Below are 26,344 nucleotides of genomic sequence, written 5' to 3'. Positions count from 1 at the left end.
TTTATACTCAAGTAAAGTACAAATATTAAAAAACTGTACTTTTACAGTCACGATTTTATACATATGTTTCTAAATTACAAGTAATTTCTTTAGGAGTAAAACTTTTTAATGTGGGGAAAAAATTACTGAGTGCACATTTAAAACACAATTATTTTACATTGTTAGCCCAATTTTGTCTTAACATTCGGAAGTCATATGCATATTACCATGCTGTGCAGTAGTGTTGTAGTCTAGTATTGCGAACGTCTATTGTTCCATACTTCAAACTGTTACACATACTACTTTTGGAAAACAATTACAGTAGGAGGATGCGGGTTACAGGTATTCCGTTCTACTGGTGTAACTGCTGTAGCTCCCTCCACGCCTGTGGAGGGCGGTAACGAGTTACTGCTTCCAGACGTTGGCGCAGAGAGAGGTGAACTCGTAACTGTTCCACAGGAAGCAGGATTGGACTACACTTAACTGTACAACGGGCAGCAAAAACGACTTCAGGCTGGGCAACGATACGCTACCACGGAGAAGAAAACTCCATCCACCCAGGGGAAAAGTCGAGAAGGAGGGGAAGTCCTACTGCAACACCGGAGGTAAGTCAACCCGGAGATTTGGAGCTCAGTCAGAGTGTTATTGTATTCATTTAAACAGAGGCCGCACTGACAGCTAATGACATCCCCATCTGCATTGCTAGCAACTCGACGCGTCAAACTAGAGCGATCCTGTATAATCAACGCAGCTGTTATGCGCCGCTATTGCAGACAGCTGATTTAATTGTTGTGAGAGCGTTCCATGGTTTTGACGGGATATCAGTAACAGCACTGTGCTTTCCATGTATAATAGAAGAAAAAAAAAGCGCTGTTTGAGGTATTTAGGGGGGAGAACGGAGCGGGCCGTTGTTTGTCAAGCCTTGGGAAGCGTGAACACTTCAGGCCCATACGCCGATATCCACAGCGCTGTTTAGCGGCATCGCAAGCGGACTGGGAAGAATGACACAATTGTTTTCAGCATGGGGTGATTATAAATGTCTAATAGCACAAATAAATCACCACAAGTCTTTATCAACTGTACTTGGTTTGTGAAAATGGCGGTTGAATTTAGCAAACAAATGTCTCCCATTTAATCGTCAGTTTCATATTCAGTTTGCTTGTTCACTAATAATCCTCATAACTTCACATGCATCGTGTAGTTAACTAGACTTCAACTAAGATGAATATTTAAAGTTCATGTCTCGAAACTAACGAGTGGTAATATTACGCTCTGTGAAACGGACATGATTATTTGTTTAAAAGGTTTATGATGGTTTTATTGATTGAAGGCGGCGGTTTTGTGGTTAGCATGTGATAAATGAAACCTTATTTTTATTATAAACACATTTTTAAAATGTGTATATGTTGCCAAAGACTGAACTGAAAATGAAAGATAAGTTTAGAGTCATTGAAGGGGAGTTTGAGATAAACCTTCATTGCCTTAAAGGTTCACCCAAAAATGCAAATTCTCTCATCGTGTATTCACCCTCATGCCATCCCAGATGTGTGACTTTCTTTCTGTAGAAAACAAATGAAGATTTTTTAGATTTTTTTTTTTTTTTATCTCTGTAGGTCCATACAATGCAAGTCAACAGGGTCCAAAACTTTGAAGCTCAAAAAAGCACAAAGTCAGCATACATGTAATCCATATGACTCCAGTGGTTAAATCTATGTCTTCAGAAGGGATAAGATAGGTGTGGTTGAGAAACAGATCAATATTTATATAAATATAAGTCATTTTTTGTTATAAATCTAAACTTTCAAAATTTTCTTCTTTTGTTTTTGGCAATTCACATTCTTTCTATCTAGGCCTGCTCGTCACAGAGGAGAATTTATGGTAAAATAGGACTTAAATATTGATCTTTTTCTCACCCACACCTATAGTATTGCTTCTGAAGACATTGATTAAACCACTGGACTTTGATGGATTATGTTTATGCTTATCTGCTTTTTGGAGCTTAAAGTTCTGGTCACCATTCACTTGCATTTTATGGACCTACAGAGCTGAAATATTCTTAAAATTTCAGTTTGTTTTCTGCAGAAGAAAGTCATACACATCTGGGATGGCATGAAGTTGAGTAAATGATGAGAGAATTTTCATTTTTGAGTAAACTGTCCCTTTAATCGGGTTTTGCAGTTGATTGAATTTAAAGGAACAGTTCACCCAAAAATGAAAATTATTATGTCATCATTTACAGACCCTCCTGCAGCTCTTTTCCATGCAAATACATTTAATTTTACACCACTGCAGTTGTGTGTACGACTGTGTTTCAAGTCTTCTGTCAAAGATTCTTCTAAATTTCTCTTTCTGTGTTGCATGGGTAAAAAAATAACTGTGTATGGAACAATACATTATGAGGGTGAGTAAATAATGACTGAATTTGAAACCTCATCTAATATACTGTCTCTTCATATTCTCAGCTACCATGGTGGGTGAGCGCCGCAATGGGAACCTACTGGTTCAGTTAGGCCCGAAGCAGCAGGCGTACCCCGAGGAGCTTATCCGTCAGAGGAGGACTCACGACGGCCAGACAGAGTACCTGATTCGCTGGAGCCTGCTGGCGGTGGAAGATAGCAGCAGTTCAGGCAGCAGCAATGAGGCGAGTGGAGGTGGCAGCAGTAGTTCGGGCGTTGGCAGCTCCAATGGCTCCACTTCGGGAGAGAGCAAGACAGAAAGCGTTCTAATGTGGATGTCCACAGAAGATGTGTATGCCAACTGCCCCACGCTGCTCGGCAAGCGCAAGTCTGACTCTCAGAGGCCTCTGTTGGAGGAAGAGGCGCGGCCCAGTGGGCAGTTCCCCTCCGATGTCACCTTCGATGAGGGCGAACTGTCAGACATGAAGGATGATGTGAAGAATCTTGTGCGGCGCGCACGTAAGCAAATGGCAAAGAACAGCGACTTTGGTATAAGCATCACACACACCATTCATGTGCTGAGCGCCTATGCTAGTATCGGCTCTCTAGTGGGGGTGTTCAAGGAGACGGGAGCCCTCGACCTGCTCATGGAGCTCCTCTGCAACAAAGAACGACAGACCAGACGCAGCGCTGGCAAGATGTTGCGAGCCCTGGCTTCTCATGATGCAGGTATTTTCTTTTAAATCTGGTTTCTGCATTGAGCTAAATCATCATCATCATTATTATTAATTTTAGCAAATTCAAAATGATCTCCGATATTTTGGGTGTGTTTCTTTTTGTTTTTTTTGTCTCTGTAACCACATTTCAGTTGTAATTTGGACCACAGTTAAAGTATAACTCTCACTTCCTAGGGTATTTCTCCATAATGAAAACTAATAGTAAACGGACTTCCCTCCCTGGAAATCACTGAATTAATGCCAATACTGATAGAAAAGTTTCACTGCTTTGAATAAGCTTAAATGGGATATGGGATATGTGATTTAAAAATTGTTTTCCAGTACATGATACCCATACACTGATTCTTGAGATAAGGGACCAAACATGTTTAAAATCTGAGTTTTTATTTTTTTAATGCTAAATTAATTTGAAATGGATATATTTGTTTTTCTTCAGTTGAAGCTGTCTCTAGAACCTGAACTAAAATGACAAAATGTATCCCACAATTCTAACAGAAATTATCATAATAAGAATTAAATGTTAACATGTTGAAGCTGTGACCGCAGAGACTTAAACATTGTTTGTTTAAAATATAAACAAATATAAAACTTACCAGACCTCGTGTCCTACTGTTGCATCCACCATGAGTAGGAAGTGGGAAAGGATATATATTATAGATGACCATGACATTGTCTGATTTATTCAAGATTATCAAAAAATGTGCCTCAAAGAGAGGACACAACTTTGATATACATTTTCTTTATGGAAAATATCATTTAAGGTTAACTTTATATATTGTTTGACATCTTATAGATGATATCCTTTAATTTGATGTTTATATTTATGAATTTGTTGCATTTTTAAACACTTTGTTTGGCAGTTTAACATTGCTGAGGACAGATCACTTACGTGTGCTTCTAAGTATAGAGCATGTAAAATTCTATTTAAAAATAGAAGTAATAAATTTCCTGTGTCTACACATTTTCTTTAGATGTAACTTTTCCAGTATTTTTGTTATTATGATGTATTGATTTTTTTGTGTAAGACATGTTTTGTTCCTTATCTCAAGAATCTGTGCTGTGCTGTTTTGAAGTGTGCAGAAGGTGTGGCTCTCAGATTCCAGCCAGTGTGCTGTGACCAGAGTATGTGAGTGGAGTGGAGCGGCAACAATTGCCCCTCTACGCTAAATAAAATCATGCCGCTCTGCTCACATTCTCTGACTGTGACTGAGATATTGGGGATTGGGAGTCATCAGTGAGGGACTGTGTCATCGCACATTGGCTCTACATCCTCAGCAGTAGTTGGTAGAGTCTCTAGATTGTGCCAGTGTTTCATGTCCTTAGAGGATTGATAAATGTATATTTTATTGACTATTTCATCATGCTATTCTAGAGCTATTCGTAATATTCGATTAAAATACTTTTTATGGTAATAAACCGGGGGCTTCCAGTTCCTCCTTTCATTCTTTTCTTTCTCATTTATACTCTTCTCCACAGGATGTGCTTATTCATTTCTAGTTCCTCACATTAGTATGAGTCATGTCATTCACTTGGGAGTAATTGGGAGATTGCTGGCACATGGCTGATGTTAGAATTGTCATCGCTCATTTCTGCCATGATGCCATTCTACCAGGACAATGTATTTGCGATGATAGTATAAAAATGAAGCATTAAACATTGGAAATTGCATTTTCATGAATCAATTTGAATGGTCAGTTTCAATGATTTGATTCAAAACTCTGATTTGTTACATTTAGATGTGCATTTAGCATAAGCTTTTCCCTGGGAATCGAACCATGATCTTGGTATTGCTAGTGCCATGCACTAACTTTTGAGCTACAGGAAAACTACAGGATTCAGTGTTTTGTTTACATTGTCACTTCAAAATATTACTCTAAATCTCTGTGGCATTTCTTCATGTGTTCAAGTATTTTAGTAATAGGTATGCATGTAAAGATGTTTATTACTGTTTAAATTATATGTACATAGAGATGAAAATGATTAAATATCATTCACATTGTGGAAATATGCCTTGATTATTTTAAATGAGATATTTGCTAGTTCACTTCTTTCATTAAATGTTTTGAATCTAACATTTGGTTGAAATGACCATTTTAATTAAGTCACATCAGTGCATATACATATCTATTTTTTTAAAGTTTTTCAAGGTATCAAATGTTGCCAAAAGGCTATAGAATATTGAGATATTTTTACAGCTTAGTTTGTAGTAGTAACCTTGATTTAACCAAGATAAAATCTATTTTACAAGAGTGACCTGGCTAAGAAGGCAGCAAAAGACAAAAACATGTAGGCCTAACAAAGAAATAATTAATTAATTATTAATCATAATAATAAAATAGAAAAATCAAGCAGACAATTTAGGGGCATCAATAATTGAATATCGCAAAGGCAATTTCCAATATTACTACATTCAAGTTTATTTACAAGTCTTATAAATTCACCCAATGGAGGGAGTGTGGTGAGTCAAGTATTTTTGTTCCAAGTTTTGGGGGCATTGAACTTAAGACCTTTTTTTTTTTTACCCAGCTCAGATCTAATGCGGGCAACAGAAAGTTGTTTAATGTACTTTGAGCATAGATTGTAATGGCCATTTTTTACAGATATCACAGATGATAATTATATGGGTGATAAACCACAAATCAGTTTAAAAATGAAGCAGTACCAATGTGAGCACAATGTGTCCAAAGGTGGCAACTGAGATGCTGAATAATGACTTGCTGCTTTAAACGGGTAGTTCACCAAAAATTCTAATTCTCTCATCGTTCTTATGCTGTCTCGGATTCGTATGACTTTCTTCTGTGGAACACGAAAAAATATATTTTCATATTCAGCTCTGCTGCAATGCTCTGTTCTACTGAATCTACAGCGTGAGACATCAAATGCTAACAGTGGGGAGTGGACAAATTTCCAAACAAATGAACCTAATGAGCCGTTGTTTTTTTATCTTCAGTACGAGACATAACGTGTGACCAGTGGATTCTTATTCCCAAACAAATGACCCTAATGAGCTGGTTCTTTTGAAAAAGTGTGAGACCTTACTTATGACCAGTGGAGTCTGATTCACAAACAAATGACCCTAATGAGCTGGTTCATTTGAATCTACAGTGCGAGACATAATGTGCGACCAGTGGAGTCTGATTCCCAAACAAATGACCTTAATGAGCTGGTTCATTTGAATCTACAGTGCGAGACATAATGTGCGACCAGTGGAGTCTGATTCCCAAACAAATGACCCTAATGAGCTGGTTCATTTGAATCTACAGTGCGAGACATAACGTGCGACCAGTTGATACTTATTCCCAAACAAACGACCCTAATGAGCGGGTTCATTTGAATCTACAGTGTGAGACATAACGTGCAACCAGTAGAGTTTGATTCCCAAATAATAACTCAATGAGCTGGCTCTTTTTAGTGAATCAAAAAGACTGATTAATCAGTTGGAGCTGACTGAATCAATTGACACTTCAAATATCCAAGAACTGTTACTTTGTTATGTACACTTTAGGCTCATGATATTCATGAGAATTACTTGCCATTTATTCATATGACGTAGTTTAAAATACAAATTTATTTTGTTGTAATAAATGAAGAATATGAATAAGTATTCTAAATTTACTTTCCGGCAATTAAATATTTCATGTATGATAAAGCCATATAATTCTTTAAAAGAGCAGTTTACTTTTAGAAATGCTTATTGTTCATTTGTCTCTCATGTCTGTAAAATCCACTTGAAAAATGCAACAACAAAAAATAAAGTCCGGTAAGAAATCTGACTGGCTGGTACTGGCACCTTCTCTGGTGGGCTAAAAAGTTCATTTTGGACCCTTGTCAGATGATTAGGAAAGGCATGAGGGCGAGTAAATGAGATTAATCTTTTTTGGGTAAACAATTTCTTTAAACTGGGATAGAAGAATGTATTTCGCCACCAAAAAATTACAACTTAACCTGTTGATACACACCCCCTTTTTGAGCACAAATCATGAAAATGACATACCTGAACTTAATTGGTTATATTTTCTGGACCCTTTGGAGTATGGACACAGTTGTAGTTTCTTTTGAAAGAAGACACTTTGGGCTTTATTTCCCAAGTTTCAGAATGAATATATGTTGTTATTTTTTAGAATTGGAGAAGCTGAAGTTTATAGTAATGGAAATATTTTGTGCTGAACATGTTTTTATAATCTAAAAAAACAATAATAAAAGTGCCAAGACAATCCAGAAACAATATTCTCAAAGCCACAAGTCTAAAGAAGTTACGTTTCAAATTTGAAGATGATCGAACAAAAAATGAGCCTTTCGCCTCCGCCTTTGAAGACGACAAAAAATCTAACTGCACTGCTTGGATATTCTGAATAAATCTACGCCCCTTTTTTAAAAATAGACTTTGGAGACACACTCGTTTTATTTATGAAACTCTAATATATAAGATAATATACAGTTTTACAACATTAATGCTGCTCAGATTTCATAGTTTGTTGAAGAACGATGACGAAGGTTCATTCTTTCAGGCGAGATCTCATGTAAACAATGGAGAATATATCAGTATTTCTCAGAATTATCCCTTTTATGGACAAAAAGTGCTATTGGATGTTTTTCATTGAACGCTTGTCATGGACAATTGACCCAAGTGTGGCGAACTGGATTCATTTATTATATATTTATTAAAAAAATGAATGATTGTACTGTATGATGTACATAGTTTTAAAATGGTTTAAAATATAAATGTTACTAAATAATAAATACAAAAAAATTATAATTTTTACATTTGATTTATAGTTTATTTTTGATCATTGGAGGACCAGGAACCTTTAGAAATCAACAGTTTGTTTGTTTTTTCTTTAAGGGGCTGTGGGAAATCAAACTAAACTAACTTATATTATAATATCATGACTGCACTCATACAGCATTGGGACTGTACTTCTAGTAAAAAATGTGTTCCCTACTCCATAACAGTTTTCTTTTCATCATGCTCTTAATTATTTAGGTATATAATCTTTAGGAATATAAATTTATTGTGGTGCATGCAACAGTGTTGTCTCTTTTCCTCTGCATTGCTGCTTAGCCGTTTGTGAGGTTTCACTGCTTTCATTGCTAATTCAATATAGTTGAATTCAAACAGGTGGCTCATTCAAAACAGATGAGAAGCATATTTAGCCCTTTTAAAGTACTGAACGCGAGATGAATATCCTTACGTTTGGTTCGCCATCATGAAATTTCATATGGCCACAATTTCAATGCAGGAAAAAACTTGTTTAATAAACTGCAGTTTAACCAAAATTGTAGTGCTCCCTTTCACTGTTGCGATCAGTTTGAGTGATGCGGATGTGTGCATGCTCGCTTGCTCTTTGAAGTTTAAAGGAGACTCGCTTATGATAAGGCAAACAGTTTTGTGAGATGGAAATACGTGCCTGATTTTGAATTAACAACCTTTATGCATTATAAAACATAGAAAATAACATTAAAATGTGAGTTATTCGCTGAGAGAAACAACTCTTATGCGCATCAAACAGCACTCTGTCAACACACCTGACGCAGCAACAAGTCCACATTAAACTGCATATGATCCAGGGCTGCCCCCTGATAGTCGACTAACAATTAGTCGATGAGAAGAGTCTTGGTCGACCAAGTTTTTACTTTCTTGCACATAATTACTCTGTGGTGTAGCCAGAGCCATGGTGTAGGAGTCAGTACATGTTGTACACAAACATGTTGAGCTGTGGTGCTAATATGGGTGACACAAGATAAAATCTGGAATGCATAATTTCCCATCCACTTCCCAAATTCAATTTTGTAGCCCATTATTTCCTGTCCTTTACACCCTTTATAATTGATCTCAAGAATATCGATTCTTAAATCCCAAGATCGATCTATCACTCAAATTTCGTGCTATGCCTCTAAAGTGAATATATTTATATATCACCGGCAGCCATATCACCCTGCAGCTCTTGCCTGGTTGCCCACTAAAGCTAAGCAGAGTTGAGCCTGGCCAGTACCTGGATGGGAGACCTCCTGGGGAAAAACAAGGTGGCTGCTGGAAGTGGTATTAGGGAGGCCAGCAGGGGGTGCTCACCCTACGGTCTGTGTGGGTCCTAATGCCCCAGTATAGTGATGGGGACACTATACTGTAAAAAGGCACCATCCTTTGGGTTAAACTGAGGTCCTGACTCTCTGTGGTCAAATCCCAGGACACTTCTCGTAAAGTAGGGATGTAACCCTGGTGTCCTGGCCAAATTCCCCCCATTGGCCCCTATCTATCATGGCCTTGTATTAATCTCCATTCCTGAATTGGCTACATCACTCTACTCTCTCCTCCCCACCAATAGCTGGTGTGGGGTGGGTGTTCTGGCGCACTATGGCTGCTGTCACATCATCCCTATGCTATGTAAAGCGCTTTGAGTGCCTAGAAAAGCACTATATAAATGTAAGGAATTATTATTATATATTTGTCAACTGGCTGGTTGGAATAGTTTACATTTCAATCACCAGTAATTGTGTAGTTTATTTGTGAAGAGAGATCCTTTCACAGCGTGTTGAGATTAAAAGTCGTTCCGTGTAATGTGTGTCCAAGACGAGATCCACTCAACCCATTAGTCATTGAATACTGTCTCTTTTAATAACCTTTCTGTTCTTTACAGTCAGTTGTTGATCAAAAATGTCTTTGATTGAATGCATTTATTTGTTAATTTTTAAAAAGCCAAAATGTGACACATGATTAAGTAATAAAATGAAATTAGTAAAATATTTTCCTAATGTACCTAGTGAAAAGGTCCCCTGTTTAGTTAACAGCATTAGCTGGGAGATCATTTATTTTATATGCAAGCAAAAGGGACATTATAACTGAAATAAACCCATATGAATCGATATTGAATCAAATTGGAATCGATATCGAGAGCTTGTGAATCGGAATCGAATTGAATTGGGAAATCTGTATCAATGCCCAGCCCTATAAAACATACTGTGGTATTGATGAGGATGGTGTTGTTTTGCTTCCACAGGGAGTCGTGCTTATGTGCTTCTGTCCCTCAGCCAGCAGGATGGCATCGAACAGCACATGGACTTTGATAACCGTTACACCCTATTGGAGCTCTTCGCAGAGACCACCTCCTCTGAGGAGCATGGCATATCCTTTGAGGGCATCCATCTTCCCCAGGTACTTATCCTCCCTTCCACTCTGAGCAGAACCTAGTGAGCTGCATTGCTGTCTACTGTTTACATAGACAGCAACCTAACCATTATGGAACCACACAATGTGACTGAGTGTGACACATAATGACTCACTGCAACTATCCCTCTGATCTCTGTCTGCACATTACAATTAACAACGTCATCTCTGACTTTGGTTAAACTCTTCCCCGGACTGTTTTCTCAACATTTTCAGTTTTACAGCATGGATACAAACCAATAATGCACCTATTGGATATTTGTTAGAAGGTAAATTTATGCAAATCGCAAGAGCTTGGCATAGTATTTTTGATACAGAAGCAATTAATTATTATGTTTATAATATAATTATTAATTCAATTTTCATTAGGTTCAAACCCTGTGAATATTTTGTAAAAAATTTCAAACAGTGACAACAGTTTGTATCATTATTAAAAATGCAATTTCATGGCATTATATAAATTGATAGAATGTGAAATTTGTTCACAAGCTAAAATGTGATTTAAAAGGATCAAAAGCAAAAATAAAAGTGTGCAATCTAGCATACTATATTGTGTGAAATCATATATATAAACAGTGCGGTTCTGGCTTACTTGGTGCCCTAAGCGAGATCCGACGTGGCACCCCCAAACATCCCCAACCCCATACCCATCAATCAAATGGTTGATACTTATTTTCTCAAGACCACTGAGGTGATCCTGTGTCATGGTGTACCTATAATGTTTATCATGGTTATGTTATGGTTGTTCAGAATGTAAGAATAAATTATGAACATCCATAATCCTAACTATATAGAGCCTTCAAATTCCTGACATTTAATTGTTGAAAATATTCCCTGTCTTAGGTCAGATAGGATCGCTACTTTATTTTAAGAATGTGAAATGTCAAAAATAATAGTAGAGAATTATTTATTTCAGCTTTTATTTCTTCTGTGGGTCAGAAGTTTACATACAATTTGTTAGTATTTGGTAGCATTGCCTCTTAAGTTGTTTAACTTTGGTCAAACTTTTTGAGTAGCCTTCCACAAGCTTCTCACAATAGCTGCCGTAATTTTGGACCATTCCTCCAGATAGAACTGGTGTAACTGAGTCAGGTTTGTAGGCCTCGTTGCTCGCACAAGCTTTTTCAGTTCTGCCCACACATTTTCTTCAGATTGAGGTTAGGGCTTTGTAATGGCCACTCGACTTTGTTGTCCTTAAGCCATTTTGCCACAACTTTGGAGGTATGCTTTGGTTCATTGTCCATTTGGAAGATTATTATAACAATTGCGACTGAGCTTTAACTTCCTGGCTTATGTCTTGAGATGCTGCTTCAATATATCCACATAATTTTCCTTCCTCATGATGCCATCTATTTTGTGAAGGGCACCAATCCCTCCTATAGCAAAGCACCACCACAACATGATGCTGCCACCACCATGCTTCACGGTTGGGATGGTGTTCTTCGGCATGCAAGGCTCACACTTTTTCCTCCAAACATAATGATGGTCATTATGGTCAAACAGTTCCATTTTTGTTTCATCAGATCTGAGGACATTTCTCCAAAAAGTAAGATCTTCATCCCCATGTGCACTTGCAAACTGTAGTCTGGCTTTTTTATGGCAGTTTTGGAGCAGTGGCTTCTTCCTTGCTGAGCATCTTTTCAGGATATGTTGATATAGGACTCATTTTACTGTGGATATAGATACTTGTCTACCTGTTTCCTCTAGCATCTTAACAAGGTCCTTTGCTACTGTTCTGGGATTGATTTGCACTTTTCATACCAAACCACATTCATCTCTGAGACAGAATGTGTCTCCTTCCTGGGCGGTATGATGGCTGCATGGTCCCATGGTGTTTATGCCTGCATACTATTGTTTGTACAGATGAACGTGGTACCTTTGTTCCCAAGAAATTGCTCCCAAGGATGAAAGAGACATATGGAAGTCCACAATTGTTTTTTGTTCTGAGGTCTTAACTGATTTCTTTTGGTTTTCCTATGATGTCAAAGAAAGAAGCACAGAGTTTGAAGGTAAGCCTTAAAATACATCCACAGGTACACCTCCAATTCAGGACACCTCTTATAAGAAGCTAATTGACTAATTTTCCAAAGGCTTGACATAATTTTCTAGATTTTCTCAAGCTACTTCACAGTTAACTTGTATATTAATTCTGACCCACTGGATTTGTGGTATTGTCAATTAAAAGTGAAACAATCTGTCTGTAAACCATTGTTGGAAAAATTACTCATGTCATGCACAAAGTAGATGTCCTAAAGACTTGCAAAAACTATAGTTTGCTAATATTAAATCTGTGGAGTGGTTACAAAATGAGTTTTAATGACTTCAACCTATGTAAACTTGTATGCATGTAAACTTCTGACTTCAAATGTAAAGCCGTGGCCAAAAGTATTTGTAGTGACATAAATTTTGTGTTTTGCAAAGTTTGTTGCTTCAGTATTTGTAGATACATTTTTCACATGTTTCTATGGTATACTGGAAAACAGTGATAAGTGTTTCATAAGTTTTAAAGGATCTTATTGGCAAAAACATGTGCAGAGTCAATATTTACAGTGTTGACCCTTTTCTTCATAACCTCTGCAATTCGCTCTGGCATTCTGGAAATCAGCTTCTTGGCCAAATCCTGACTGATGGCGATCCATTCTTGCCTTATTAGTGCTCGGAGTTGATCACAATATGTGGGCTTCTGCTTGTCCACTCGCCTTTTGAGGATTGACCACAGGTTCTCTATGGGATTAAGATCCGGGAAGTTGCCTGGCCACGGATCCAAAATTTCAATGAAATGATCTCTGAACCACTTCATAATTAATCTTGCCTTGTGACATGGTGCTGGAAAATGCACGGATCATCACCAACTTGCTCCTTTATCATTGGGAGAAGTTGCTCTTGCAGGACATTTTGAGACCATTCTTTATTCATGGCAGAGTTTTTGGGCAGAATTGTGAGAGTACCCAATCCCTTGTATGAAAAGCAACCCCACACATGGATGGTCTCAAGATGCTTCACTGTTGTCACGACACAGGAGTCATGGTAGCGATCACCTTTTCTTCTCCGGACTATCGATTTTCCAGGTGTCCCAAACAGTCGGAAGGGGGCTTTATCAGAGAAAATAACTTTGCACCTGTCTTCTGTTGTCCAATCCTTGTACTTCCTGCAGAATTTCAGTCTGTCCTTGATGTTTTTCTTGGAGAAGAGTGGCTTCTTTGTGCACTTCTCGACACCAGGCCATTGTCCAAAAGTCTTCGCCTCACTGTCCATGCAGATGCACTTACACCAACATGCTGCCAATATTGAGCAAGCTCTACACTGGTGGTGACACGATTCCATAGCTGACTCCTCAGGAGGAGACGATCCTGGTGCTTTCTGGACACTCAAAAGATGGTGCTAGCGTGAAAAAGTTCTAGGGGTGGATCACAAGATTTTGAATCCAAGCTCTTGTGTACCTCTTGATTTGAGTGCCATTATTGATGGTTGACGGGATCATAACACTGCATACCAAATGGCATGAATGATGCCTTCACAGGTCAATTTGAATAGAGACCAGTCAATGTAGCCATGCTTTAGGGTAGTTCCAAAAATTTTTTCAAATAAATATGACAAAGACTTGAATGGCCATTATTTTTTTTAGCCCCACGTGTTTCAGCCCTTTAAAGCTTTCACAGTGAAATGTTAAGTCTTGGAAGGTACAAGGATGTAGGGAAAATCACTTCTGAAGAAAACACTCCCCGTAGTTTCTTATATCAGTGTCTATTGTTTGTATCTTTTATAGATTCCGGGCAAGCTGCTGTTCTCTCTGGTAAAGCGCTATTTGTGTGTCACTTCTTTGATGGACAAGCTCAACACTTCGGGTGTCGAGTCATCCTCTGAGCGACAGGATGTGGGCCCCTCCTCCTCCACTGCCACCTACCAATCAGAGCATGCCCGTCTGCAGCGAGAGTTTGAGTTCACCATGGCCATGGCCAACCTCATCTCCGAGCTGGTGCGTGTCATGGGATGGGACCGCAACCGACAGCTGCCCATGATCTCCCTGAGTGCAACCAGAGGGTTGGAGGAGATAAATAACGACACCCAGAAACTCCCCGTTCGCTCTATCTTTCAGCCACGCTTCTCAGCTACATCTGTCATTGTGGCTACGGCCATTGCAGCGGTCACACCACAAAAGAAGAAGAAAACGACAAACGGTTTCAAGACACGTTCTGACTTTACGTCACGCTCTGCGTATGTGGAGTATGTGCAGGACAACCTGAAGAGTGGCATGGCGGTCCGTATGTTGGAGGACTACGAGGAGGTCAGCGCTGGGGATGAGGGAGAGTTTCGCTACAGTAACGACGGCTCACCACCCGTGCAGGTCAGTGCTATGTGAATGCATACAGGTCAGGCAAATCAAGCACGTCATATGTTTCAAAGAACAGTTATCATTTCTTTGACAGACACATTTTATTAATATTTTCTGCATTCAGGAACTTTAGTCCTCTAGTAGGTTGTCTTGCTGACTATTGTTTACATGCCGTTACCATCTAGGGTAGCATCCTAACTAAAATGTTATTTTTTGGAGTGGTGAGCACTAGTCAATCATGCAATATATGACCTTTAACTGACAATAAGTTAATAAAGTTTGTTTTTGTTTTTAAATCTTTTTAATCTTTTTTGTTTATCATTTTATCTGCAGGTGTACTGGAACTCCCTCTCCAGGACATACTGGGTGCACTGGCATATGATTGAGATCCTGGGCAATGGTAGTGGAGGCCAGGCTGTGAAAGAGTCTCAGGAGAAGGCCTCTTCCCTTGCAGAGACACTCAAACTCACTACAGGTCAGACACAAAAAATGAGGAATGCAATCACACACTTCCTATGTGGGGACAATTTATGATTATTTGGGTGAATCTTACAAAAGCATGTCCTGGTCATATTTCTCTCCAAAATCAAAAGACCATTTTTTTACAGCCATGACAGTAAAACACAAATTGTTGTTGCCGTGTGCATTTCTCATTACTTTTATGCAGTAAATCTTTACTGTATTACAGTAGAAAAATACTGCAATTCAAAGATTTTTGTACTTTTTAAATTTTAAAGGATTAGTTCACCCAAAAATAAAAATTCAGCCATTGTTTACTCACCCCTTTGTTGTTATAACCCAATATGACTTTTTTTTCTTAACGCAAAGGGCGAAATTGTGAAATATATTTAGTGCTCCGTGATGTCATACATTGGCAGATTATGGTGACCACCTCTTCTAGCTTCAAAAGGATCCAATATATAATTCAGAATCTAATAAATGATTCCTTGAGACTCATGATTGTAATGAAAACATACATTAAGGTTTGGTGAGAAACAAACTGAAATTGAATGTATTATTTAATGAAATTCTTAACAGACTGTTGCTTTCCTCTCACGTGTTCACAAGACTGCACAAGACCAGTAGTTTACGCAGCCCACTGGTGAAATGTGGCTATCAAGCAAAAATGCATTTTGTTCATCTAAAAACAGGTCTGCCACAGCAATACTAAAGAACACAACACAGCTGCACACAAACCAGAGAACTGAACTTACAAAATATGCATGAAGAGTTTGTAGTCCATGAATAGATGCATTTCTATGCCCAGCCTTTATTTATTTATCTAGTTATTTTAGCCAGGGTACTCAATCAAACTTAGAGAGGTGGCTACATCCGAATACGTTCAGTTAACGGCTTAACTGACAATGTTCGTGAATGAATGGAACTCTAAAGGGAACTGGCCTTAGCACAGTTTATTTTCATCCTACCTCTGTATACAACCTCCGAAGGCAGCATTTTCCAGTTTTCGGACGCAGCCATAGACCGAGGAGGCTGAAGTTATTCAGAGTTTTTGTCCTAACTAGCCGTGACGAGCAACGGTACAATCTGTCATTCGCTTGGTTTCTATTTTTGCCATCGGGCTTGGTAACCCTGCTTGCTGTGAACAGACACCATTTCAAAAATGTTCTCATAACAATATATTGAAGCCTGCATATCATGAGACGTTACAAACTACTTGATTTTGGCAGAGAATGAATGTCACATCTACCGAATGTTTCACTGAGGTATCACTCTCTTCAGATGGAGGTTCAGAATGGAGAACATTCCTGCCCTCTCTCTTTGATTGAAAAAAATAAGGCTGGCATTTTCCTTGAATACAAACCCTTCATACCTGTTTTGTAAGTTCGGTTCTCTGGTTTGTGTGCAGCTGTGTTGTGTTCTTTAGTATCGCTGTGGCAGACCTGTTTTTAGATAAACAAAATACGTTTTCACTTGAATGTCCCATTTCGCAAGCAGGCTGTGTGAACTCCTGGTCTCATGAAAGCACAGAGAGCAATGGTCGGCCAACAGTTTCACTAAAATAATACATTCGATTTTGGTTTGTTTTGCACAAAACAATAATTTATAACAATCATGAGTCTCATGGAATAATTTATTAGACTTCTGAATTATAATTTTTAGTCCTTTTGAAGCTTAAAGATGTGGCCACAATAAACTGCCACTGTAGGACATCACTGAGAACCAAGTTTTTAGCAGTTTCACCCTTTGTGTTAAGAAAAAGAAAGTCATATTGGGTTATATCAACACAGGGGTTATTATTAAAATAACAATTATTTTATTCACTCACTTTGTGTCATCCCAGATGTGTATGACTTTCTTCTGCAGAACACTTTTTTTTTTTTGTAAATAATATCTTCGTCTGTCTATCTTGGAAGGATATAATATTCAGAAGTAGTGTTAAAAATACCGGTACTTCGGTACCAAGATGACACTAAAATAAAAAAGATGTAACGATACCAGTGTTTTTGCAGTACCGGTAATACTGGACACTCCAGTAAAGTTAAAGCAAACCAACTGCAAATTACTCCGCTTATTATTCCCTCTATTGTAAAAGTGTTATTTTTGGGGAGTTTTTATATAGAACTTAAAAACAGGGACTAAATATTTTGTTGAAACACTAACAAAGAAAAGCTTCCATAAAAAAGCCATCATAAGCAACAGAGCGAATAATATTCTGAGTAATTTGCAGTTGGTTTGACATCTTAAGGTCAAGTGGTCTTGAAGTTTAATGTGTATGAACCCCAATATCCAACGAACGTCAAACGTAAAAATAACTTTACCGCAGTAGTGCCAACTCTGTCCAGTAGCAGCGTGCAGTATGACTGGCACTCGACAGCTTTAAAATGCTCACAGGCACTGGCAGACTTTCCATAGGGAGAACCCAGACTTTTTCCAGTGGGCCGCCTGCAAAACGGGGCCGAACTGGCCACGATAAGCTGAAACTGGCCGCCACGACATGCTGAAACTGGCCGCCACGACATGCTGAAACTGGCCGCCACGACATGCTGAAACTGGCCGCCACGACATGCTGAAGAGGGCTGCAAAAGGGTCCACGACATGCTGAAGAGGGCTGCACCGTGATATGCAGAAAAGGACAGCAACACCATAAGTCCGGTTTACTTTTTGTCCCCACCCACCCAAACATGATATAGTATTACAACACGTGTTTATGTTAGTAGTAGTCACTTAAAATAGATTTTCTAAATGTTTCCTCATCGCCCCCATGTTAAAAGTAATTTCTACACCGCTGCTAATGTAACGTTACACCATGCGTCATCTAATTTTGTTATTTGGCCATTTTATATTTTCTGTTTACTTTAACGGCCATGCTGCCCTCTACATTGTGAGTCAATTTCGCACTAAGCGACCAAAAACGCCAGTGAGCGCGGAGGAAAAAGCACTTTTGTCTCATTCACTTGAACTCCAAACATCTCAGGGAACCGCACCACGGACGTCACAACAGCAGCTCTCTTGAGAGTGTGTGTGAAGATGAACCACTTCTGAAGCGCTCTGATGCGCACACCGTCTACAGAGGCATGCGCAAAACTCGGATATGTGTAAACATGGATTCGTTTTGTGAACTCAAAGTGCTCCAGTTCCACTTTACGGCCATGTAAATGTTAAATATGCGTGGTCATTGTGGGTTTATTCACGCAGTTTAATAATAGGCAGTGAGAGAGAGGAGATGCTCCATTTCTGTGGAGATGATCAAATGCAAGAAACAGAATCTCAAAGTCTTCCTTCATGAGAAATAAGGGCTTGTGAGTTAACCAGAGAGCCTTAAAATAATGCGTGAAAGTGAAGAATTTAAGGCAAAAATATTTGACCATTGCATAATATAATATACTATAATAGCTATACAGGTTAGCGGAGTTACAAAAGAAAACAAAACATTGAAAGTCCAATGGATCAAAAGTAAATCGGACAAATAAAGAGATATTTGAGTTATTTAGACATATTTTGATAATTAAAATATTATTTTAATTATTGTATAATTTTATTTGACTGTCATTCATACATTTTTGAAGCCTGAAAAGGAAATCATATACCCTTATTTTATTATATGACCCAAGCTAAATTTGTATAAATGAATGAAGCACACATAGTGAGTTTATATGGTAATTATTCATCATATTCATGAAACACCTAAAACAGACAATCATCATAGTCCTAAAACAGTAATCATAGTCATAATCACAATTATTTGTTTGACAATTAATTGTCAGCCTAATTTCACAATAGTGACCCCTAATTTTCATTATTAGGTTCCTACCTTGTGAATTGTTTCGTTACAAATGTTTTTTTTACTGAGAGTTGATTAAGAATGCACGAAGTTTGTGTTATTCCTGTTAGAAAGTGTTACTCAAATTGCACTAATTTTACTGTAAAATGATTTTATGTTGGACTGTTAAACTCAAGGTTGCACAATGTTTTGATATTCCTCCTGAAAATGACTTGAATTTTACATTTTGTTTCATTTATTTTGTTGTTGGATTGCTAAATGTAGTTTGCGCTTTCCTGTTCTTACTTAAAATCACTCCAAAATAAAATGTAAGTCCCTTTCAGGGGGAATATCAAAATATTGTGCAACCTTGAGTTTAGCAGTCCAACATAAAATCTCTCCAAAATAAAATTATGTTGGACTGTAAAATGGAGATTACCAAGACAGGGCTATTTTTGTTGCAGAATAATGCCCTGCAGTGCACACTTTGTTTCTTGTACATTTGTTTGTTTTTAAGAGAAGTAATGTAATAATAATTGTAATATTAATCAAGAAATAATAATAAAAAAATCTTTAGAAAAATCATTAGATTAATCGCTAAAAAATAATCGTAAAAAAAATCATCGTTAGTTTAATTGATAAAAAATAACCGTTATATTAATTATATTCTAGATATATTCTCTGAAAGCAAGTCTAAATATCTTTAAGTATCTAAATATATGTTGATTCAGGTAAATGTATCTTGTAAAATATTTCAAAATATATTAATTAATTTATTCAATATTCTCAACAACAAATTCTTCTTCTGCAGTATAGCTCCTAAAGTAAATATACTCAATTTTAAAAGACATTTAGATATTAATTTTGGAAAATAAGCCAAAACAAGACTACCCTCTTACCTTTTTGTTCACATCGATCCATCTTTAACTCTCAAAAAAAAAAAAAAAATCTTAATAAAGCTGCATATCACAGATTTTCTTCACGATAAGAAACACACAGTGACCTCATATATTATGATTCAATATGTTGCCAAACCGCAACACACATGTATTATGATTCACTTTGTGGCAAGTCATCATGTTATAATCTAACTGGAGCAAGCGTGCGTGAGGGACAAGTGTACATCAGTGCCACAGTGTACATAAGCCGGGTGCAGTTTCAATCGCTCCCCCTTAGATCGGGTCACTTCAAGCAACTCATAGAAGCGCACTGACTGCACAGATATATGCCAGTTTCGGAGTTTGTACGTTTTTACATGACCTGCTTCCTTCTTATTTTAACTTGAATAAAGGATGCATTAAAGATGTGATGTGAGATGTTTCTTTTAAAGATGCTCTGACATGCAAGTTTTGCTTCAGTGGAACGGCAGCCCCGGCTCTGCTGTATTTCACAATGGTACTTTTTCTGTATTTAGTTATTTTGTATTTTTGTATAATTTCTAATACTTAATGAACTACATCACCTGAAGCTGTTTGGAAAGTTTGTCTGGACTGTGAGCTGCATTTTCTCTCCTCAATCAGGTACGAGATGCAGTGCTCCTCTTGTGCGGCATTATTAGTTTCATATCTGATGTTATGTTAAGTTAAATTAAATCAAACGACTATTCGACAATGTCAAGAGAATTTTTGTTGGCAATTTTTTGTCATCGATAACGTTGACTAATCATTTCAGCCCTAATATAATAGGTGTGGGTGAGATACAGAACAATATTTTAATTATTTTACTCTAAATCTCCATTTTAACTTTCACTTTCAGATGTAAAAGTGAAAGTGGAGATTTAGAGTTTAAAAAAAGGACTTAAATATTGTTCTGTATCTCACCCACACCTATTAATTTGCTTCTGAAGATATGGATTTAACCACTGGAGTCTCCTTTTATGTGAATTTTGGAGCTATAAAGGTCTGATCACTATTCACTTGTATTGTATGGACCTACAGAACTGAAATATTCTTCTAAAAATCTTCATTTGTGTTCTGCAGAAGAAAGTCATACATATCTGGGATGGCATGAGGTGAATGATGAGAGAATTTAGAGAACTATACCTTTAAGTATTTTATTTTTGTTTTCAGTATAATAAAGAAAATTCTATTACAAATAAAATTGTTAAGCCTTATTTTCATGTAAATAACATCACAATGCAAAATATGGTAATGGTTTAAAATGAATTTCCTTTGAACAAAATACAATTAGTTTTTCTTTATTTTATTTTTGGGGTGAAAGGTGACCCAGACATGTTTTTGATGGGTTTTATGAGATCCACCCATTTGTGCTTGCTTTGTTTGTGTATCCATCTCTAAAGTTGGCATCACTCTGTGTTCCTCTGTTATGTATCTCTGTGTGAACATTTTAGTGAGTCAGACGTTCTTCTCAAAGCCCCCCGGTGGGCTTTACACATTGCCGTACCTGTTGGAGTGCTCTCAGAATGATGCAACCACCCTGAGTCGTGCTGAATGGTGGGAGGTGCTCTTCTTCATTAAGAAGCTGGAGTCCAAACAGCAGCAGGAGATCAACAATATCCTGCGACAGAGCCTTGATGAACCGGTGCGCTCGACCTTTACTACAAGCAATTCTTTAACTTTGGCTTTCCTTCAAAGAATAGGCTATTGAGCAGAGAGTGGGTTTACTTGTAAACAGGGTACAAAATTAACTTTGCCACACCTGCCAATTGCAGGTGAATTAAGAAACGAATCTGTAAATATTTCTTATGCAGAGCTCTAAAATTAGCTAGAAATTTCTTTTTTTCTCTATAAAATGATTTATCTTTCTTTTATTCCCTATAAAATTATTTAAAAAAAAAATCCTTATCCAATTATCCCGAATAACTGGAAAATTCACGGGGAAGGGTTTTGATCCCTGCTGACTGCATTAAACCCTTTTGCATTCCATTTTACTCACCAATATGTCAGATTTGAAGTGAAACAGGATTTTTTATTTTATTTTCGATATTTATCATGATATACCTTTACACATTGCACTTTCTTTTTTTTATTTCAAAGTTGACGAAAGAAAATAAATAAAAAATTCTAAACAGTCAAAATAGTCTCTACAAAACTGCACAGGGGGTCCAGAGACGGCCAAAGCAGTGGGGTCCGCGGGATCTTTTACCAAAATATTAAAATATAGTTTATCAATTCAAAATGAATGTTAAAATATCATCTGTTTGTTCTGAAGCATAGTGACAGCAGTCCAGTATTTGTTGGAATATTTTTACTTTAAAATGAAATATTTTTTATTTTTCTCTAGATTCAGATACCAAATTATGGGGCATAGAAGCACTTGTGACTGTGGAATGATGCTGAATGTGGGTTCAGGGGTGTCCCGAAAGAAAATTTTGAATGGAAAAACATTTTGGTCTAAAAGGTGCTTTGAAACCACGTTAACTCATGCGGCGCTTCATGTCTATACACATGCAGGGAAAAGAGGCAACGCATGCGGAGCGGGACAGGGCAGACATTATGTATGTTTGGTGCTAGAGAACAATATTCAAGATTACAGCGCAGAAAGATCAGAGCTGTTGTTCACATCACTGTTGTTCAGTTGCGCTCTTTCCTAGAGATGATGAGAGGGCGCAATCGTTGTCATGAAGTCTTGCGGTGCGCATGGAAATCAATCCGGTGTCCGACTTAGCCTAATCGTTAGCAAGGCAGCTAGCATTAGCAAGTTCATCCAGTCTGACCCTACGTTACCACTGGCGTGTTGTGAGCAAAGCTGAGAGCGTTTTCAATTCATTCCTATGAAAGCCGAGCTTCATGTTCGCAAGGTAGATCGTTGGATTGGGAGCGGTGCGGAGCGAGCTCTCTCCTAGTGATGCAAGCGCCTTTGAGTGGATTTCTTCCGCCCCAGTGGAAACGCAAACTGCTTGTGTTTTAGCAACACGCAGTAAATATCGAAAATTCCTCAAGCTTATCGTGGATTTTCTTTATCGTGATATATATCGATATCGTTTTATCGCCCAGCCCTATTCTAAAGTATACGTCATCCACATGCTCATAGTTGGTTTATTACATAACCACAATTAATATATAACAATCTCTTGATTGTATTTCATGTGTACCTTTAGATATTTTTTTTTATCATCTAAGCATCTGGAACCTTCTGCTTTTGACACAGATTTTTTTAAGATGCTTTGTGAAATCAAACTAAGTTTAATTTAATTGAAATCTTATTTCTATAGGACTAGTTTTCTATATTAGGATTAATATTCTGACAGTGTCTGTGAATAGACCGCTTTACTGAGTTAGGACTGTGCTAGAGAAAATGTTTGTTTCCTACTCATAACAGATACTGTTTTCCTTTAATCAGACTCTTAAGTCTCTTAAGTCTGTTTGTTTTTTTATATAAAACATAAATTGAACAGAGCAAATATTGCAGCAGGTAAACTTTGTCTGTAAAACATGGAGGTCCAGACTTAAAAGCCCTTTATGGACTTATTAACTTATTTTTATTATTTGTACAGTATAATGTCAAAAAGCACAAGACCATGATGACAAATCATTTCTGTGGTTAGGTCAATGTACCTACCTATAGTCTTTAAAAAAAATAAAAAATAAAAATATATATATATATATTAGTATATCATATCAAGAAATATTAGCCTAAACGTATTAAGAAACTTTAACTACAACTGTTACAGTTGTAATCAAGTCTAATAGATAATTTCATATAAAACTATACGTGGTACATTGTCTCTCTTCCTCATCAGTGCTTTTTGAAGATGTTGGGTCTCTCTAGCTGTTTGAGAGGCTGGACTTTCTCTATAGTGCTTTAAGCTAGAAAGTTCTCAGTTGACTTCATAGGGGTTGAAGAAGTTTTGTGGTCTGTGCCGCGATATCGAGGGAAGCAGTATGATGCAAGCGATCCGCTCTATGCTTTCCTATCTCTTGGTTGACACGTGCATGCTCCAAAGACCCAGTATGATAGAGCAGAGAGGATCTTGAGGATCTTGAGGATCTCGTGGTTCTGTAAACACCACATTTGTGCTGAAACCAAGCTTCAGTCGTTCTACGCAAATGTGCATTTCAGCAAATAAATTAACAAATGATTATCCTTAAATTTGCTGTTGCTTGGGTGGCTGTCGAGTAATTTTCAATGCAGGAAAAACCCTTGTCTGGTTACGAATCCGTGTAAGCTCTCCCAAATGAACTTGTATGTAGTTGATCTACTTGTTGTGACCTCATGCTTTCTCTTCGGCTTTCTTTGGGTTTGTGTTAGATGGCAGATTTGGACGATTCTTCTCTGATCCAGCTGTCCCTCACCAGTGAGGTAGTACGGAAGATCCTCCACTACCTGAAACAGAATCTGCAGGCCTCATGTTTGGGTGACCTGCTCTGCTCGCACACCTTCAGCAAATACTACCTGAGCTGTGGTGGTGCCGGTCTTGAGGATGAGGAAATGCTGATGGATGGCTCGCTTGGAGGACCAGGAGCTTCATCATTATCATCCCTATCATCAGCCACAACTTCCTCTTCCTCCTCTGCCTCTTCCTGCACTATGGGCTCTGTGTCCAAGAAAGCTAAGAAGGAGATTCCAGCGGACACGGGCAGCTGTGGCAGTGAGACAGAGAGTGAGCTTCCCAGTGAAGATGACACAAAATATCCTGATGACCTGGAGGAGAAGATGAAAGGCAAGCCTTTCTTTTATAAACTGCATTTTATACTGGTTTCACCCGGTAGAGATTTTACTATTACACATGAGTGTGAATCATGAGGTAATGTGAAAATACATAGTTGGACGTGTCCCAAACAAGTCAAGAAGAACTTTAAGAATGTTGTTACTCTGGAAGAAGCCAAACTTTTTTCTCTTGGATGAGCTAAAGCACCCTAGATAAACAAAGCTGGTGCTTATACTACATAAGGTGTCGTTTTAAAATTCATAAAATGAATCCATGAGTTGGCACTGCTGCTAATGGTTGTTTATAAAATAACTTAATCCATCCAATAAAAGTGTTCCTAATTCCATCCTATCAAACGCCTTCTCGTGTCAAGTGAGAGGCAGTGATCTGGGTTTGATGATTCGCTACCGACCACATATTTATAAAACTTCTAAGATTATCAGAAGAACAACGACCATGTAATTAATCTGCTTAATGGATTAGCCAGAATTTTAGACAATATTTTTACATCTAACTGAATCAGGAAATTGGATGATAACATTTAGATTAATTTGTGGCTTTATCTTTTTTAAGAATGAGACTGATCATGGCTAGGTCATGGTTGGCGGTAGTTCACCTTTCTTTAATGTCTTTGTGTAAACTTCTAACATAAGTGGAGCCAGTTCTGTGACATAAGATCTTAGAAATTCTGCAGCAAAACCTTGTGGCCCCGGTGGCTTACCTGTTGGCAAGGCTTTAATTACCTCTACAAGCTCCTCCAAAGTAATATCTCAATCAAGACCATCATTCTTCAATTTAGGAAGTTCTAATGGCTCATCAAAGTTGCTAAAATCCTCATCAGAAGAAGACGAGGTGGAACTATAAATATCGAAATAGAATTCTTTAAAGCTTTTTTAATATCTGTGGCAGAAGTAAATATTTTGCCTTGAGAAGACTTCACAGAAGGAATGGTGGAAAAAAAACTCTCTTTTATGTTAATGGCAAAATGTTTCTCTGCTTTGTCCCCGGACTCAAAATATGTCTGTCTTGCCCTGAATAAGCAAAACTCCACCTTCTGTGACAAAATAGTATTGTAACGAGATTTTAGCGGAGTCAACTCTCTAAGTCCATTGGATGACATTTGTAGCTTCAGCTCCGTTTTATCATTTTTAATACTCTTTTCCAATTCTATGCTTTGATTTTTTTTAATGAATGAGGCATATTGTATGATCTGCATTAAGCTCCTCCCATGTCACACCCACAGAGGAAACTAAGGACCAGTTGGTTTCTACATAAACATTGACTTCTGTCTTTAACATTTGTTGAAATGCTGGATCCTGTTGAAGGGATGTATTAAAGCCCCATCTATATGACCTAAAACTAAAATGTTCCCAATTGAGCAGTCAGTGGTAAATGGAATAAGTGACTTGGATATAAAATATATGTATATATATATTTATATATTCTAGAGTTAATTTTGTGAACTGATGAAAAAAAAAGATGTAATACCTCCCAGATGGATTCAGAAGTCTCCAAATGTCTGTAAGACCAAGATTTTTACACACCCTCAGAAGTGTCAATGTTGCTCTAAAGGGTCTACACACTTTTGCATTACTATGATCAAGGACCAAATCCATTAAAAGATTGATGTCTCCACCCAAAGCCATGTCATGGAGGATACCAACTGCTTGTAGCTTACCCTCAAGATCTATTAAAAAAAAAAAGTGCTGATCATCAGCATTGGGTGCATAAATATTCGCTAAAATCTGATTTTGCTCCTGTATTTCAGCCAAAATAATAGTGACTCTTCCTAAATTATCTTTAATATGTTTGAGACATTTAAATGCTTACTTATCAATGTGATGACTCCCTTGCTCTTACTTGAACCAGCATTACAAAACACATGCTCTACCAAAAGATATAAC

At 37.6% G+C, this 26,344-nt stretch overlaps 1 protein-coding gene across 5 annotated transcripts in view; it reads left to right on the top strand.

Annotated features, from left to right (window-relative positions):
• The first annotated feature begins 450 nt into the window (after positions 1–450).
• Positions 451–26,344, top strand: part of LOC127618201 (cullin-9-like) — a 67,472-nt gene continuing 41,578 nt past the window's right edge. For all 5 annotated transcript variants that reach the window (XM_052090513.1, XM_052090512.1, XM_052090510.1 and 2 more), the window contains exons 1-7: positions 451–584; positions 2,442–3,104; positions 10,108–10,262; positions 14,041–14,619; positions 14,941–15,082; positions 21,180–21,370; positions 24,041–24,452. In XM_052090513.1, coding sequence (XP_051946473.1) covers positions 2,447–3,104; positions 10,108–10,262; positions 14,041–14,619; positions 14,941–15,082; positions 21,180–21,370; positions 24,041–24,452 — 2,137 coding nt within the window. In that variant the 5' untranslated portion in view covers positions 451–584; positions 2,442–2,446. The remainder of the gene's footprint in view (positions 585–2,441; positions 3,105–10,107; positions 10,263–14,040; positions 14,620–14,940; positions 15,083–21,179; positions 21,371–24,040; positions 24,453–26,344) is intronic.

Source organism: Xyrauchen texanus, chromosome 24 (assembly GCF_025860055.1).
Source record: "Xyrauchen texanus isolate HMW12.3.18 chromosome 24, RBS_HiC_50CHRs, whole genome shotgun sequence".
NCBI classification, from domain to species: Eukaryota; Metazoa; Chordata; class Actinopteri; order Cypriniformes; family Catostomidae; genus Xyrauchen; species Xyrauchen texanus.
This window is presented reverse-complemented; position numbering and strand designations above follow the sequence as displayed.